The following is a 16,837-nucleotide window of genomic DNA, read 5'->3' as shown; positions in this document are numbered from 1 at the left end:
TAATGTTTTGGTGGTTTGTAACTTTCCCCTATAGTTGTTGCTGTTATTCTGGGAGGACTTGGCTTTGCCGTTCCATTTCCCTTTAACATCAAAAAACTGTACGCAGTAGCCCCCACACTGGATTTCTGGAAGCCACTTTGTTGAACACAGGAGTACCATATGCAGTAACTTGTCATGTGCTCTTAAGGAGTGCCGACCTGGGGTTTTAAAACCATTGCTTTTTGGTGTTTAAGGATTAGAGGGGCACCTGTGTGAGGCTGGCGTGACTGGCTGCTGCTCCGGGCGCTGTGTCAGGCATGCTGGTCACACGTCACCAGGACCTGTGTTGACACCCAGTGTCTGCCGATCCTTCCTCAGATCTCCGTTTCCAACGAGACCAAGGAACTGCTCCTGGCGACCGTCAGCGAAGACTCCTCCGTTGCCCAAATCTACCACGCCGTCGCAGCCCTCAGTGGCCTTGGCCTTCCCTTGGCATCCCAGGAAGCACTCACTGCCCTTACCACTCGGCTTGGCAAGGAGGAGACTGTCCTGGCGTGAGTTGTCAGCTTGAGGCTTCTTGGTGGTGGGAGGTGTCCATCATTGGTGCTGCCATCATTTCTTTTCTTGTCTTTTTTTTTTTTTTTTAAGATTCATTTATTTTCATTGGAATGGCAGATTTACAGAGATACAGGGAGGAGAGACAAAGATCATCTGACTGCTGGTTCACTCCCCAAGTGGCCACTATGGATGGAGCTGAACTGATCCAGAGCCAGGAGCAGGAGGTTCTTCTGGTCTCCCACATGGGCACATGGTCCCAAAGTTTTGGGCCATCCTCAACTGATTTCCCAGGCCACCAGCAGAGAGCCAGATGGGACGTGGAGCAGCCAGGATACAAACCTGCACACATATAGGTTCCTGGCTCATGCAAAGCTACTGCACCAGATCCCAGCTACCTCCATTTCTTGGGTGCCTACTGTGTAACAGGTGGTCTGCCAGGCACTGCAGACCTAAAGTTGAGCTAAAGCAATTAAGATCACTGTTGTTGGGGAGTGCACATACGTACAGTCCTTTGCAAGTTGCTTTGGCAGCGTGCACTGGATGGGCATTGAGCTTGGTGGCCGGGATAGTCCCTGTGACACCCACATCCTGGATCAAAGGGCCTGCCTCATTTTCCGCCTCTGCTTCTGATGGTAGCTTCCTGGGAGGCATCCGGGAAGGCTGCAGCACTCAGTCCCCTTGCTGCCCGAGTAGGGGACACAGATGGAGTTCTGGGTTCCCAGCTGCAGCCTAGCCCAGCAGCAGCTATTGCTGGCGTCTGGGAGTGAATCAAGAGATGGGAACTCTGTCTTTTCTCTGTCTCTTGTTTTTATCTCTCTGCTTTTCAAATAAAATAAATAAGCAAGTCATTTATTAGCCACAGAGACACAGTTGCCATTGGACATTAGAGGGCTAACCCATGGGGGAGAAGTGCAGTTTAGGGTCTAAAGTCAGTATTTTGATAGTTTATCAGTTACGTAGGATTATTGTGAAGATTAAACTGGTAGAAATCCTGAATTCTTTTGCTAATTATACCTCCTTAAAGAAAAATCTGAACTCTTCTGAATAGCCTGATTTTAAGCAGTCTTATTCTAGGAAGTGTATGTTCATAAACTTGAATGAAAAGAGGAACTTGCAGATTTGGATAAGCTGCAGAGATGTCGCATGGGCTCTCAGAAGCCAGTCTCTGAGTCACGTCCCGCAGGACAGGGGCTACTTCTGTTGTGTTGAGACAGAGTCACTGCTGCTCGTGGGTACATTTCATCTTGAAATCATGCAAGAGGAAAACAGTGTCCTAATTGAGAAGTTTCTCCTGGGCTACCAGCCTGGCCGAGCACCACATTACCTGTGGATAGTTGTGGGCTCTGTCTCTTGTTTGGAAAGTCAGGTTTCATGTTTTCTAGTACATCATAACAACAGACATGCCCTAGGCATCACTGAATGTGTCGGAGCCTTCACTGTCCGTGAACCGTGTTGTCATAATGGAATTAATTTTCCATGGAGGGAATCTAAATTGTCATGATATTGACGTGCGCAGGCAGATCCTTACTCTGTTCCTTGACACAGCCCCTGGATAAGTGGTGGTTTCATGGAAGGGCCATCTCCTGCGACTTAGGCAAGTATTCCAAGGTTGAGCGGCCATCTGTGTCACCACCAGGGGGCCTCAGTGGTCTCCATTTCACACCTAAAAGGCACCATTTGTATTTTCTAAATTATCTGCACTAAGAAAATGAATCATAATTTTAAAATTTATGTATATTCACCTATCACATTCCACTTTCAGAAATGTATTTTGTAGAGCGAGACTCATGAATGGATACATGGATACACCATAAAAAAAAAAAAAAGAACCAAGTTCTGATTATAAACAGCTCCACAGTGATAACTTCAAAACCATGATGCTAAATGAAAGCAACCCAATAAAGAACTGTCACATGTGGTATTATTTGGCTTACGTGAAATCTGCAAAGCAGGCAGATCTGTGGACACGGAACACAGCTTGCCAGTGGCAGGTGCGGCAGGGAGGCGGGATGGAGTCAGGGAGTGGCCTCGGTGTTAGATGTGAGGCCCTTGGAACAGAGTGGGCGAGCTGGACCTGTGCCTGCTCCCTGTGCCTACAGTTCTTCCTGCTGCTTCTGTTGCCTTCTCAAGCTAAAATAATCTTTTCTAATCTCCGTCACCTCTTTCTCAGCTGGATTGTAAGTAAATTCCTTAAAGTCTGCGATCAGTGTATATGCTGAAGAAAAAGAGAGCAGACTGGCTGTTTGGCCTGCTAGTTGAGACCCATGTCAGGACCTGGCTTCAGCACCTGCCTCCTGCTGCTTACTCGGGCTTCCTGCTAATGCAGATGCTAGGCGGTGTCTGTAGTGCTGGGATCCCCACCACCTACCTGGGAGACCTGGATTCAGTTCCTAGCTTGATCCTGGCCAGTATGGGAAGCGGACCAGTAGATGGGTGCACTCACTCTGTCTTTCCCAAAAACAACAACAAAGCAAGAAGAGCTATTTGTGAAGGCATTCGCGTGTGTATACAGAGAGGGGAAAGTAAGAGAAAAGAGACTAGGCGTTCATTAGACTCTGCCTTTTACCTTCCAGAACAATCCAGGCTCTACTGACAGCGGCCCATCTGTCCCAGCAGGCTGACCTGAGGACCATCGTGGAGGAGATTGAGGTGTGTATCTGTTTTGTCAAATGAGTCTCCCAGCTCCTGTTTGTGACACCTCTCTTATGCAGAGTCATGCCTGTGTGACTTGCTAGAGTCATCACCCAGGTCTTTGGATGAGGGCACTAAGTCGCATGGAACTTCTGTTAGGTTGAATTAGGCAACAGACTGCTTTTCCAGCCCCTGACATCTTGGGCAAGGTGTTTAATGCCCCTACACCTGCCTCGGTTTCCTTATTAAGGTGGTTGTAGGCACGGATGAGGTTCTAAGTCCCTCATACCTGATGAATGCTAGATGAGTGATTGTGTGTGTGGCTTTTGTCTTTCAGCTAGCATTTTCCCAGGACACTGTGCTGCTTGGGTCAGCAGTCATGGGCAGTGATGACAGGTAGTGGTGGCAGCGTTGCTCGTTGCCTGAGAGAGCAGCATGTCTCTCTTCATCTTCTAGAGCACTGAGTGAGAAGGACAAGTGCCGTGCTCTGTAGGTGATGTCCAGATGAACAGCTTTGGGCTCCAGCCATGTTGGGATGCTGCCCAGAGCACTGCGACCTGGCCGATCTGCGTGCTGCCTGCAGTGGCTGGAGACTCCGGTGGCAGTGACCCCTAGGCTGGAGCACACTCGAGAACTGCAGGAGACAAGTGTTTCTGTCATGTGTCTGTGTGCTAGAATGGACTTTCTGCCTGGGCATCTTCTCTGAGAAAACTAAGTAACCTAAGTAATGTTCAAGTTCAGAGCAGGAGATTCCTCAAAACTGTGCTGAGTAGCAATGGTGTGTGCCTTTCCCTATGATGGCTCAACGTCACTGTGCTTCCCTTCTCTTGGGACAGGACCTTGTTGCTCGCCTGGATGAACTGGGGGGCGTGTATCTCCAGTTTGAAGAAGGCCTAGAAACAACAGCGTTATTTGTGGCTGCCACCTACAAGCTCATGGACCACGTGGGAACTGAGCCATCCATCAAGGAGGTGCCTGTCTAACCATTCTCGGGTGTGACACCCAAAGAGGTTGTTGCTGTCACCTGCTACAGGGAGCTTTTTCCTGGAGGAGTGCTCAGACAGCACCTTGGGGTGTCTGTGTCCTGGGTGAGGCACTGAGAATGAGAAGTAGATGTCTGTCTACAAGGAGCTTGGTGTCCGTGCGGCAGACATCTGCTGCAGGCGGGAGGTGCCGGTGAGGAGGCCACTTGAGTGGCGCTTGCCTTTGTCTTCGTTTGTCCTCTTTCCCTCTGCTTGGCACATGAATGCTGTTGCTTTGGTGGCCCAACAAATCCTATTGAGAATGCTCTGTCTGAAAATCTGCCTTTCTCTTCCCTTCTTCCCTCCCTCCTCATCCTCAGAGTTAGTTAAATCTTAACTAATGCTTGCTGATTGACAGCTTGCTAAGCTCTGTGTTCAGGAGGAGCTTGGAGGTGGCCTGTCATGGGGGAAGTATTTCTAGTAGGACCTTCTGTGTATCCTCATGTCTGTGAGAAAGTTCCTAGCCCTTGATTGAAAGCCTCTAAAAGAAAAGCCACTGTTGCTTACATTTTAGGAGAGATTTTGTGTTTGAAGTTAGAGTCTTTATTTCTTTTAACATTCAATAATTATTTCAGATAATTTGAGTTCATTTTTTCCTCTAGAGGCTATGAGATAGTAATTTATTTATTTGCATTCTTTTTCTGTCCTTTGCTTTATCTTACGTGTAAGAGAGCTAGAAGTATCGTACTCTCTTTTCATGCTTGTTCCAAGTGGGAATGCAGGAGTTCAGCATCTGACAGTGCAGAGGATTCAGGATTCTCCTATACACAGCAGGCTGGATTGATGAGCCCCATTCTGGGTTAACAACTTAAATATTGTCACTTTATTTATTTCCAAGCCGGAGTAATTTTACTGTCACTGCTTTTGACACAGCAGTTCTGATGAACAGTTACCCATTTTATCATGTCAACAGCCTAGTGATGGAAAAATATAATTGGCACAATTAAGGGGAATTATTTTAAGTTGACTGTGAATAACATTGTCAGGAACAAGGTATTTTGTTAGGTGGTGGATTTAAAAAAAAAAACTGAAAATGTTTGCTGCTAATCAAACCGCCCCTGGCATCTTAATAACACCACCTTTTAGGTTCCACTTTCTGAACACGTTGCTTTTCATTTTCTCCTCTAAGCAGCCTCTTTGTTCTTAATTGAGAGTATTTCAGTTTCTAATAATGTGTATCTCAGCCATAGAGTTTAGCCCTGTAAATATAAACCTCTCCCAGTGTCCCAGATGTGAAGGGTTGTGAGGGAAAGTGGTTTAACCAGGAGAATGATGGGAATTGGTTAGGAATATTCTGTTGCAGAAAAATTCTTCAAACATGCGTGTGAATTTTGTTCCTGTCCCGGCCACCTCCCAGGCACACATAGGCATTTTACATGTGTATGCCAGTGTCTCGGGGAATTATTTGCACAATGACTGACATGTAAATGTGTAACTTTCAGTTTGCAGTAGAAGTAGAAAACCAGCCTAATCGATGTTTGCCCTTTAGAAGCAGAATCCTTGGCTTCGTGGGCGAAAGGCCTCAGGGCACACGTGGCACAGATGTGGGCTGATGCCTATGCAGGTGGGGTCAGGTAGCTCTGGCTGCCCTGCCTCTCCATCTCCAGCTGTGCTTCCTCTGCCCTTAGGACCAGGTCATCCAGCTGATGAACACCATCTTCAGCAAGAAGAGCTTTGAGTCACTCCCAGAAGCCTTCAGCGTGGCCGCAGCTGCGGCTGCCCTCTCCCGGAATCGCTTCCACGTGCCCGTGGTGGTAGTGCCTGAGAGCTCTGGCTCCGAAACGCACGAGCAGGCCATCCTACGGGTATGCCACCCAGACTGTTTCCACTGTAGGGGTACCCTGCCCATTGTAATTCCCACAGTCACAGGCCAGCTGCACCAAAGGCAGGACTCAGGTCCCTCCACCTGGAGCAGGGGTCGTGGCCTCTGAATGGTCTAGTCATAGAGCCCTCATGTCCAAGAGGTGGTGGTGTTGGGCTTCCTCACGAGGATTAGAAATAATACAGGTTTCAGTAAATTGTGTGCAGGAGAGTTATATGTGTGAGTCTGTAACTCCTGGTATGTAGATAAGTCTGGATGTAGGGTATATTTCTGTTTGCCATAACTTAATGCACACGTTGTGTTAAGATGGCGTTTGTAACCCCCAAGCAAGTATGCCACTTACACTGGCAGCTGTTCAGTAAGTACCCGGGCTCTCCTTACACTTTCACAGCCCAGACCACAGACTGCTTTTCTGGTGCTGAGTTTTGCCTCAGGAGCCATTTTGCTTGGACCCTGGTGATAACCTAAAATTTCATTTATTTATTTGTAAAATTCATTTTGTCTATTTGAAAGTCAGGCTGCCAGAAAGAGAGAAGGAAAGACAGAGAGATCTGCATTTGCTTGTCCATTCCCCAAATTGCTGCAACAGCATGAACTGGGCCAGTCCAAAGCCAAGGGTCAAGAGTTTCTTCCAGATCTCCCATTTGGTGCAAGAGCCACAGACTTGGACCATCCTGAGCTGCTTTTTGAGGCCATTAACAGGGACCTGGACTGGAAGTGGAGCGACTGGGACTTGAACTGGCCATCAAAAAGATCTCTCTCTCTCTTTTTTAAGACTGATTTATTTTTATTGAAAAGTCAGATATACAGAGAAGAAGCCAAGATAGAGAGGTAGATCTTACATCCATTGATTCACTCCAGGCAGCCACAACGGCTGGAGCTGAACCGATCCGAAGCCTGGAGGCCGGAACCTCTTTCAGTCTCCCACTTGGGTGCAGGGTCCCAAGGCTTTGGGCTGTCCTCTACTGCTTTCCCAGGCCACAGAGAGCTGGATGGGAAGCAGGGCTGCTAGGACACAAACTGGAACCCGTATGGGATCCTGGTGTGTTCAGGGTGAGGACTGTAACCACTAGGCTACCACACAGGGCCCTCGACAATAGTTTTTTCAAGAGTCTGTAGTTGAGTGAGTAGGACTGGAGATGAGAAAGAAGGAAATGTTAGCAGTGTGTGTGATTTGTGACCAGTCTCTCTCTCTGGGGCTTACTTTCCTTCTGGGAACTGGGCAGGGTCTCCCCCAGCGCCCACATTTTGTAAAATGTCCTATCCCTAACCCAGTTGTCTTTTGCCTGCCTTGGCTAGGCAGCTGAGCGAAGGGCAGTGACAGGTCTTGCAGGAGGTCGCCTGATCTGCAGGCTTGCTCGTTGGCGAGAAGGACTGCCAGCCTTCACTGCTGCAGCTTGTGTTTTGTTTATTTCTAGTTGCAAGTCTCTAACGTCCTGTCGCAGCCTCTGACCCAGGCCACCGTTAGGTTGGAACACGCTAAATCTGTTGCCTCCCGGGCCACTGTCCTCCAGAAGACCACCTTCACCGCTGTGGGGTGAGTCTGAGTGCGGGTTTGGGGAACCCTGACGGTTTTTGGAAAGTTAACTTTTAGTCAACATAACAGACCAGTTTGGGTATTGTCAAAATCAGAAAAGCAAATTTATCCAAATTTCACTCTGTAAATTTGATTTCTCATAAATAGAAGAACTTTTTTTTAAAAAAAGTTTTTTCATCTTATTTGAAAGGAAGAGAAACAGAGCTCTTTGATCTATTGGCCAGCTCCGGAAATGCCCACTGCAGCTGAGGCCGGGCCAGGCTGGAGCTGGGAGTGCAGTGCTCGGCTGGGGCCTCCCTGTGCGTGGCAGGGGTCTGTCGGTACCCGAAGCCGTCGCTCGCTGCCTCCCACGACGTGCATTGGCAGGAGCTGGAGTTGGAGTTGGAAGCAGACCTGACACTTGATCCTGATGCTCTGACATGGGAGGCACCTGCACCAACAGCCCGCCTCACAAAAGGGTTTTGAAAACGAATAGAATTCTAGCCTTAATGTTCTTTCTCTATGTCTAGTTGACTTAAGTCTGTTATTTTGTTATAAGAAGATGTTTTAAAATTTCATATTTACTATATTTTTCTTATGAGTAATGCATCTGTATTATAGGAAAATACAGAAAAATCACAAGAAAGGAAATACAGATCACCCATTATTCCATCCCCCAGAGATCACAGCTGCTAACATTTAACAGCCCTCTTTTGGTGATGGTTTTTCTGCTCCTATAAGCACATTGTTAAAATTGAGTTATGACTGCATTTTTTTTTTGTTTTATTTTTGTTACAGTGTATCAGAAATGTTTCCTCTAAGTACTCTACAGGCACTTAACTGGTTGCATAATATTTCTATGTCAGTTTTTTTAAATTAACAGACAGTTTTTAAATCACAGTTTAATTAAGATACCAGAAGTTTTAGATTTAAGAGAAACTGTTAGTTATAAAGATATATAAGCATTATGTGTAATAGCAAAACAGATTTTAGGAATGATCCGTAGTGTGGTAAATGCTAACACTACTACATAGGAATTTTTTTTTTTTTTTTAAAGATTTATTTTTATTATTTTTTATTGGAAAGGCAGATATACAGAGAGGAGAGACAGAGAGGAAGATCTTCCGTCCGATGATTCACTCCCCAAGTGAGCCGCAACGGGCCGATACTATGCCGATCCGAAGCCAGGAGCCTCTTCTGGGTCTCCCACATGGGTGCAGGTTCCCAAAGCTTTGGGCCGTCCTCGACTGCTTTCCCAGGCCACAGGCAGGGAGCTGGAAGGGAAGCGGGGCTGCCAGGATTAGAACCGGCGCCCACATGGGATCCCGGGCGTGCAAGGCGAGGACTCAACCACTTGCGCCACCGCGCCGGGCCCTACATAGGAATTTTTTACTTTTTTCTTTGTTACTAGTGATTTTTTGAAAAATAATACTTTCATTTTGAAAGACAGAGAACATTTTCCATGAGTTACTTTGCAATGCAATGCCTGCCACAAACTAAGCGACAGCAAGCACTTGGTGCTGAAGCCAGGCCTCCCTCACGGGCAGCAGACCCGAGTCTTAAACTGTTCTTCACTGTCTGGTGGGCGCGTTGACATGGGCTGGATTAGAATCCAGGAACTCTTATGGGACATGAGTGTCCCAGGCAGGGCCTTAATCACTGTGGCAAACACCCACTCTATTATTCAAATCTTTCAGTTAAAATAAGATGTATCATTCTTGGGGGAAAAAAATAAAACATGAAAAAAGGGAATTACCCCCAAAATCACCCACAGTAACTCCATGCGGCAGACAGCTTTGAGTATTTGAGAATATTTCCTTTCATTTCTGTTGTCCTTACATGTGTAAGTGGGAGCACACTGTAGATTGATAGGATCTTCATTAACGCTAGCTGAGGAGAGAACAGAGAAGGGTTGGGAACTTAGGAGGGGGTGCTGTTTTAGGTGACTGTGGTGGCCTGTGGTGGGGGCCGGAAGTGGAAGAGCTGAGGGAGGTCCAGCCAGGACTGTGCGGCAGAGACTGTAGCATCTGCTAGTTGTATTCCCTGCTCACCTACCTGAGCTCTTACTAACCTTGTTTTTTTTTGCAGGGATATGTTTGAACTAAACTTCATGAATGCTAAATTCCCCAGTGGTTACTATGACTTCTCTGTCAAAGTTGAAGGAGATAGTCGTTACATTGCCAACGCCGTGGAGGTGAGTGCCCAGGGATGGAAGGCTGGGCCATCTTCTGCCTTCCCAGGCACATTACCATCATTGGTTTTGTTGCTTATGTGTTCCATTATTCTAGATTGGCCTTCTCCAGTTGACTTCTTTTTATTTATTTATTTTTTAAAGATTTGTTTATGTTTATTTCAAAGATATACAGAGAAGAAGAGAGACAGAGGAAGGTCTTGCATCCGTTAATTCTCTCCTCAAGTGGCCACAATGGCTAGAGCTAGGAGCCCGGAACCTCTTCCACGTCTCCCACTTGCGTGCAGGGTCCAATGGCTTTGGGCAAATCCTCGGCTGCTTTCCCAGGCCGCAAGCAGGGAGCTGGATGGGAAGTGGGTCTGCTGGGGTTAGAACTGGTGCCCATATGGGATCCTGGCTTTAGCCACTAGGCTATTGCACTGGGCCCCAGTTGGCTTCTTTGAGGCTCACTTTATTTTCATAAGAAGAATAGGCAGCTAGAAGGCTTGACCTTTTCAAAACCGGGACATTATTTAACATAGGTAGATTAAGCACTTGCATTCAAAATTTGGCAGAAAGGAAAATGTTTTCTGGAACGCTAGTGTCTGCCTCATGTCTGACCTTTTGAGCATGAGGCATCTCATCCCAGTCCATTCAGTAACACAAAATATGGACAGAAATTGTTTTAATGTGTGCCTTGAACTTTAAGATTCCAGATTCTTAGTGAAGTTAGTGTTCTTCCTTGACAGGTGGCCTTATTTGCTAACTGCATTGGAGTGAAAGCTCCCCCATCAGACTACTTCCTTCTGTAGCTTCAATGCTGCTTTATTGCTTACAGCTCTTCTTCACCCCTTCCTGTCCTCAGACTAAGAACTCCTCGTGACTTTTGAAGTCTAGCTGACCCCTCCTCTGCGTGTCTCATAAAAACAAACTGACAAATTGCTGTTCATATTCTTACCTGATGCTCAAGTTCCAATAATGTGATAGATAGGAAATGGTTTCTTGTGTGTTTTCCCTGTGTTCCTAATGAAGTTGAACAACTTTTCTGATATTTATTGGCCATTTGGATTTCCTTTCTCGTGACTTGTCATGTGTCTTTTTGCCTGTTTATCTTTTGATTCGTAGTCCTGATGTTTAGAAGTACCGTATATTCTGGATACTAAATCTTTAGTTATCAGACCTTGATGCGTATTCCCTGATACAAGTTTTTCCGTGATCGTTACTGGTATAGCATTTTGACAAAGTATGCCATTTAGTAATACATGTTTTTTATATTATATGTAATATATAAAATGTATTTATGATTTTTATTTCTTCCTTGCCAGTCTGTATACTTAATTGCTTTTTTTGTTTGTTTACAATTTTTTATTATTGTTTATGATACAGTTCCATCCATAGGCCTTAGGATTTTCGTTACTCCCACCCCAAGTTTTCCCCCGCCTCACTGAGTTCTCCTTTCTTATTACTATAGTATAATTCTTCATACACAGTCATATGTTCATCATTGTGGGCATAGACAATGGCAGACAGTCCAGCATCCTATTGTCAAGTATAGTTAACACTTTCATTGGGAGTCCACCTTTGATCTGGAAGTAGAGATGCATACTGCATTTTGTCCTCACATCTGGATACGATAATCTCCATTACACAGTTAACTTAATTGCTTTTACTTACCTTTTTATATTATTGGGTTTCAGTAATTCTTTGTGTACTCTGGCTACCAATCCATTATAGATACGTACTTTGAAAATGATTTCTCAAACTCCGTAGGTTGTTTTTTTACTTGATGCTATCTTTTGAAGTGCATATATTTAAGTTTTTGTGAAATACAGTTTCTTATGTGTGTTTGTTGCTTGTCATTTGAGTGATGTTTCTAAGAACAATTGTCTATTCCAAGATCATAAAGATTTACTACTCTAGTTTCTTTTTTTTTAAAGATTTATTTATTTGTTTATTTTGCTAAGTCAGAGATACAGAGAGGAGGAGAGACAGAGAAGTAGATCTTGTGTCTGTTGATTCACTCCTCAAGCTGCTGCAGTGGCTAGAGCTCAGCCAGTCTGAAACCAGGAGCCTGGAGCTTCTTCCTGGTCTGCCATGTAGTGCAGGGTTCCAAGGCCTTGGGCCGTCCTCGACTGCTTTCCCAGGCCACAAGCAGGGAGCTGGATAGGAAGTGGAGTTGCTGGGATTAGAACCGGCACCCATATGGGATCCCGGGGTGTTCAAGGTGAGGACTTTAGCCGCTAGGCCATGCCGCCGGGCCCTTCTGATTTTTTTAAGACTGATTGTTTTTTAAAGTTTATTTTTTTGAAAGACAGAGAGAGATCATCTACTTGCTGGTTCATTTTCCAGATGACTACAACAACTGGAGCTGGAAAACCAGGAGAAAGGAACTTTGTTCGGACTTCCAGTGTGGGTGACAAGAGCCCACATACTTGGATCATTTTCTGCTGTTTTCCCTAGTGCATTAGCAGAAAGCCAGGTCGGAAGAGCAGCTAGGACTTGAACCCAAGTGTTTGTTTTTGCCAAAAAATTTTTTTTTCCAAAATGTATTTATTTGAAAGAGTCACAGAGAGGTTCATTCCCCAATGGCTTTGTAATAGCCAGGGCTGGGCCAGGCTGAAGCAGTTTCATCCAGGTCACCCATATAGGTGGCAGGGGTTCAGATACTTAGGCTGTGCTATACTGCTTTACTCAGTCCGTTAGGGGTCTGGATTGGAAGTGGAGCAACTCTGACAGGAACAGGTGCCAAAATGGGATGCCAGCATTACAACAGCAGCTTTACCCACAGTGTTGGCCCTGAACTAGCACTTATGCATGGGGTGCCAGCATCACGGTGGCTTAACCTGCTGTGCCACTATGCCAGCCTCCAAGGGTATCTTAACTGCTGCCCCAAGCACATGATCTATATTGTTTTGCTACAAGGTAAGACTCCACCCCTTTTGCATGTAGCTATCCAGTACCATTTGTTGAAAAGACTATTTTTGGCTGATTGGATTGTCTTGGCATTATTGTTGGAAATCAGTAGATCATAGATGTAAGGATTAATTTCTGTTCCCTTAATCTGTATTTTTGTCTTAATGCCAGCACTGCACTGTCTTGATTACTATAATAGCTTGCTTTTTGTAACATCAATCTGGCTTTTGTCCAACTGTTTCTGTGGCTGTGAGAAAAATTATGTAAGTGTAAAAGAGCCACAATGGCTAATGGTTGTTGTTTATACAATGGTAATAAGTGCCTATTGAGGGCATTTGCTGTCCTCTTTCTGGAGATAGAATAAGCATTACAGATCTCTTCTTTCCCTCTTCACTACATTATAGCAGTTTCCGTGTGTGTGTGTGTGCGCGCGCACACGCAAGAGGGAAAGAGACAGAGTGAGTTGGCCTTCACCTCTGCCATATATGCCACTTTCCCTGGTAATCTTAGTTAATAGTCCCACTATGAGCCTCGGTCAGTCAGTAGGTCCTGTTTTCTCCCTGGGGTTGTTGATGCTGGTCAGAGTGCACTAATGGCAGTTTGGTAGGGAAGGTCTGTGACAGCACTCATTGACACTGAACTGGCCATGAGAAACATGGATTTTAGACGCTTTCATTTGCATTAATTGCCCCTAATGTACCATCGTTTTTTGACAGTAATAAGCTTAACAGGGGTCTATTACTCCTAACAGAAAGACTGCTTTTCCTGATGATAAGCCATTTGGGGCTGTGTATGTAGTATGCAAACAGGCTAAGAAAGGACAGGGATGAGGCAGCTTAGCTGCCTTTCTAGTGGGGAAAGCAGCCACTTCCCTGTTGTAGAACCTGTTTCTACAGAAATGGTTTGAAGGAAGGAGCCAGTGAGAAAGTTAATGTGATTTCTGGGTCTCAGTTTTTTTGAACAAATAACAAGACTGCACTTTTCCCTGGAGTGTCTCCAGACGCCCATCGGTTATATTAAGCTTTGGGGAGTAGAAAGGTTTAAGCGGTTCCCTGTTCCTTGTTTGGGAACATCCCACAGTGTCTGTGCCGCAAAGGAAGCTCTAATTTAGGGAGGCTTTCAGCCTAGGGCTGAGCATCAAACGTGCTGTCAGCTCCCTGCAGTTTGCCCTTTTACTCCTCCCAGGAGGGTGATGACTTCAGAATGTGCACACAGTGGCAGTTTTATCAGCAAGCACTCGTGGCCAGGGTTCCATTGAAATCCCAAAAGCTGACAGTCCCTTAAGTGGTGATGGGGACATGCTGAGAAGCTGAGACACTTCCGGAAGCACGTTTGTGAACATCCAGCTGTAGAAAGGGAAAGTTGAGACTGTTAACATACTTACAGGGTGATACACTTGTTAATAGTATTTTAAAAGAAGACAGTATATGACCTGCCACTAATTGTCTGCATAATTACTGTGTTTTAGAAACAAGAGTAAGATATTCAAATAGCTGAAACGTTTTCTGTGTGTCAGCCATGGATTAATAAGCTGCTGCTTCGAACACTGGCATCTTACTGTGGACTGCTGGTTTGAGTCCTCACTGCTCTGCTCTTCATCCGGCTCCCTGCTCTGTGCCTGAGGAGGCAGCAGAAGATGGCCCATGTGCCCGGACCACTGCCTCCTGTGTGGGAGATTGGGATGGAGCTCCTGCTTCTTGGCTCTAGGCTGGCCCAACAAATAAAGCTTAAAAAAAAGTATAGAAAAACATACACTAAACTATGGGGATATTAAAAAAAAACTCATGGAAAATGTGCATTACAGAAAAACTGTACATATATTTCAGGCCATGTTGTACCATAATATGTAATCTTTTTAAAAAGGGACCGTCACCATGATGTAGTAAATTAGTAAGCCTTTGACTGTGGTGTCAGCAATCCATATATGCACTGGTTTGAGTTGTGGCTGCTCTCTTACAAGCCAGCTCCTTATTGATGTCTCTGGGATGGCCGCAGAGGATAGACCAAGTCCTTGGGCCCCTGCATTTACATGGCAGACCTGGCGGAAGCTCCAAGTTCCAGGCTTTGGACCAGTCCAACTCTGCTTGTTGCAACTATTTGAGGCAGTGAACCAGCAGATGAAAGATTTCTCTGTGTCCCTCCTCTTTGTAAATCTGCATCTTTAAAATATATATATATATTTATGTTTTTATTTGAAAGGTAGATTTACAGAGAGAAAAGGAAAGACAGAGATCTTTCATTTGTTGGTTCACTCTTCAAATGGTCACGGTGACTGGGACTGGACCCGTCCAGAGTCAGGAGCCAGGGCCTTCTTCTGGATCTTCATCATGCATGCAGGGATCCAAGCACTGGGGCCATCCTCTGCTGCTCTCCCAGGCCATAAGCAGGAAGCTGGATAGAAAGTGGAGTAGCTGGGCCCAGCGCAGTGGCCTAGCAGCTAAAGTTCTTGTCTTGAACACGCTGAGATCCCATATGGGCTCCGGTTCTAGTTTTGGCAGCCCTGCTTCCTACCCAGCTCCCTGCTTTTTTAATATACTCAAAAAAGAGCATTTCACCTGTGAGGGCCTGTTAACTAGAAAGCCAGCTCCAGGCTTGCAATAATTCATCCCAATGCCTAGGTTCAGCAGCAGGCAGTGATACTGGTACAATTCTACTATTAAATGTCTATATGATCAAAAATAGGAGATGGGGCTGGCATTATGGCAGAATGGGTAGAGCAGGCATCCCATATGCGCTCCAGTTCCATTTCCAATCTAGTTGCATCTTGTAATCCCTGTATGTCCCCTGCACCAGGCGCTCCACCTGCTATTGAGGAAGGTATGGGAATTGCCTCCACTGGTATCTTGTTAAAGATCAGTACCCTAATGTAAGCTTTTTGGGTGCTGCCTTTGCTTCTGTCTTCATTGGAAACTGGTGTGGATTGCCTGACTGTGCTGAGCTTGAAACAGCAAAGTTTGCTCTTCTGAGAGCTGATGGAGGCTGTCTCCTCAGCAGGGAACTTAGGGAGGACAGGGAGAGGCACTCCAAGGGAGAATCTGACATGTTGGCTGTCTTCCCTCCACCTCCATTGCCATCATTCACTCACTTGTCCAGGCTGAAGAGAAATGATGATGCTAAATGTAATTGTGCCAAGAAATGGCCAGGTATTCGGAAATGGGTGGTAATATCCTTACAGCTTTCGCATTGAATTCTTTTTAAAGCCAAGCAAAACACCCTTATTCAACCTGATTAGCTATCTTTATCTCCTTTTAACTTTTCTTGTTTGAAGGCTGTCACACAGTGATATGGCATTTTAGAAAAATGCTGAAGCACTCTTTCAATTGTTTGCCCAACTTTTCTATCTCTATTCCTGGCTCCTGAGTTAGAATGTAAACCAGTGCATTTGGCAAGGATTTCTTTAAGCGTTATGTTCAGAAGCCTATCAAATATTTGGAAGTTTCACAGATCTATTTGCACATCTAATCACCTTCAGTTTTCATAGCTTACACTTCAACTGTGGATTTTTAACTAAATATTTCCCAGAAATAGACTTTTAATATTATTTCTGCCCTTTTTTTATATTGACATCTATGTTAATCAAATTTCCAAATTTGTTATTTACTGCCATTAGCTCTTGAAAATGTTTATAAGGAATGTACATACAACTCAAACACTCCTAAAAGTCAAGATAGACTGCTCTGTGCTTCTAACAAATAGCGAGTGTAAGTGGCTGAAAACAACAAGGGTTTTGTCTCTTGCCACACTGTCTGTCTACAGAGGGTCAGCCAGGAGCACTGCTTCAGGCTCTTGGTCAAGGAGCCATTGTCTGTCCTCATGGTCTGTGTGTCAGAGGCAGGGAGAATCACACAGTGACCTTCAAAACACTTCCACCTACAAGTGAAGCTCTTAACGCTGCCAAACAAGTCACATGACCATATTCTAGTCCGCAGAAGCAGAGAGGTAAAATCCTGCCACACGCACAGAGGAAGAGTAAGGAGTAGCTGGTGGGCAGCCCACAGAGCTTCCACAACTGCTTGGGTCATCACGGCAGTCACCCTCCTTGGTGCCGAGTCAGGGCTGGTGAGAAGTGGCGGAAGCAGGGGCCGGAGCACATGGATTCTGAGCTGGGTGCATGTGCTTGGGTCCTGGTCCCCCTCCCTAGTCATCCAGCCTTGAACAAGCAGCCTGTTCTCTAATATGGAATTCCCTCAGATGAACAGTTGTGAGGACTAAATGTGATCATCTTT

General features: G+C 45.5%; 1 protein-coding gene across 3 annotated transcripts in view; it reads left to right on the top strand.

Annotated features, from left to right (window-relative positions):
- RPN2 (ribophorin II) overlaps positions 1-16,837 on the top strand; it is a 37,450-nt gene that overhangs the window by 5,563 nt on the left and 15,050 nt on the right. For all 3 annotated transcript variants that reach the window (XM_040981501.1, XM_040981499.1, XM_040981500.1), the window contains 6 exons: positions 358-533; positions 3,111-3,186; positions 4,005-4,139; positions 5,819-5,995; positions 7,431-7,549; positions 9,617-9,722. In XM_040981501.1, the coding sequence (XP_040837435.1) occupies positions 358-533; positions 3,111-3,186; positions 4,005-4,139; positions 5,819-5,995; positions 7,431-7,549; positions 9,617-9,722 (789 nt within the window). The remainder of the gene's footprint in view (positions 1-357; positions 534-3,110; positions 3,187-4,004; positions 4,140-5,818; positions 5,996-7,430; positions 7,550-9,616; positions 9,723-16,837) is intronic.

The sequence above is a fragment of the Ochotona curzoniae genome, unplaced genomic scaffold (assembly GCF_017591425.1).
Source record: "Ochotona curzoniae isolate NIBS_2020 unplaced genomic scaffold, NIBS_Ocur_1.0 contig_3520, whole genome shotgun sequence".
In the NCBI taxonomy this organism is placed as follows: domain Eukaryota; kingdom Metazoa; phylum Chordata; class Mammalia; order Lagomorpha; family Ochotonidae; genus Ochotona; species Ochotona curzoniae.
This window is presented reverse-complemented; position numbering and strand designations above follow the sequence as displayed.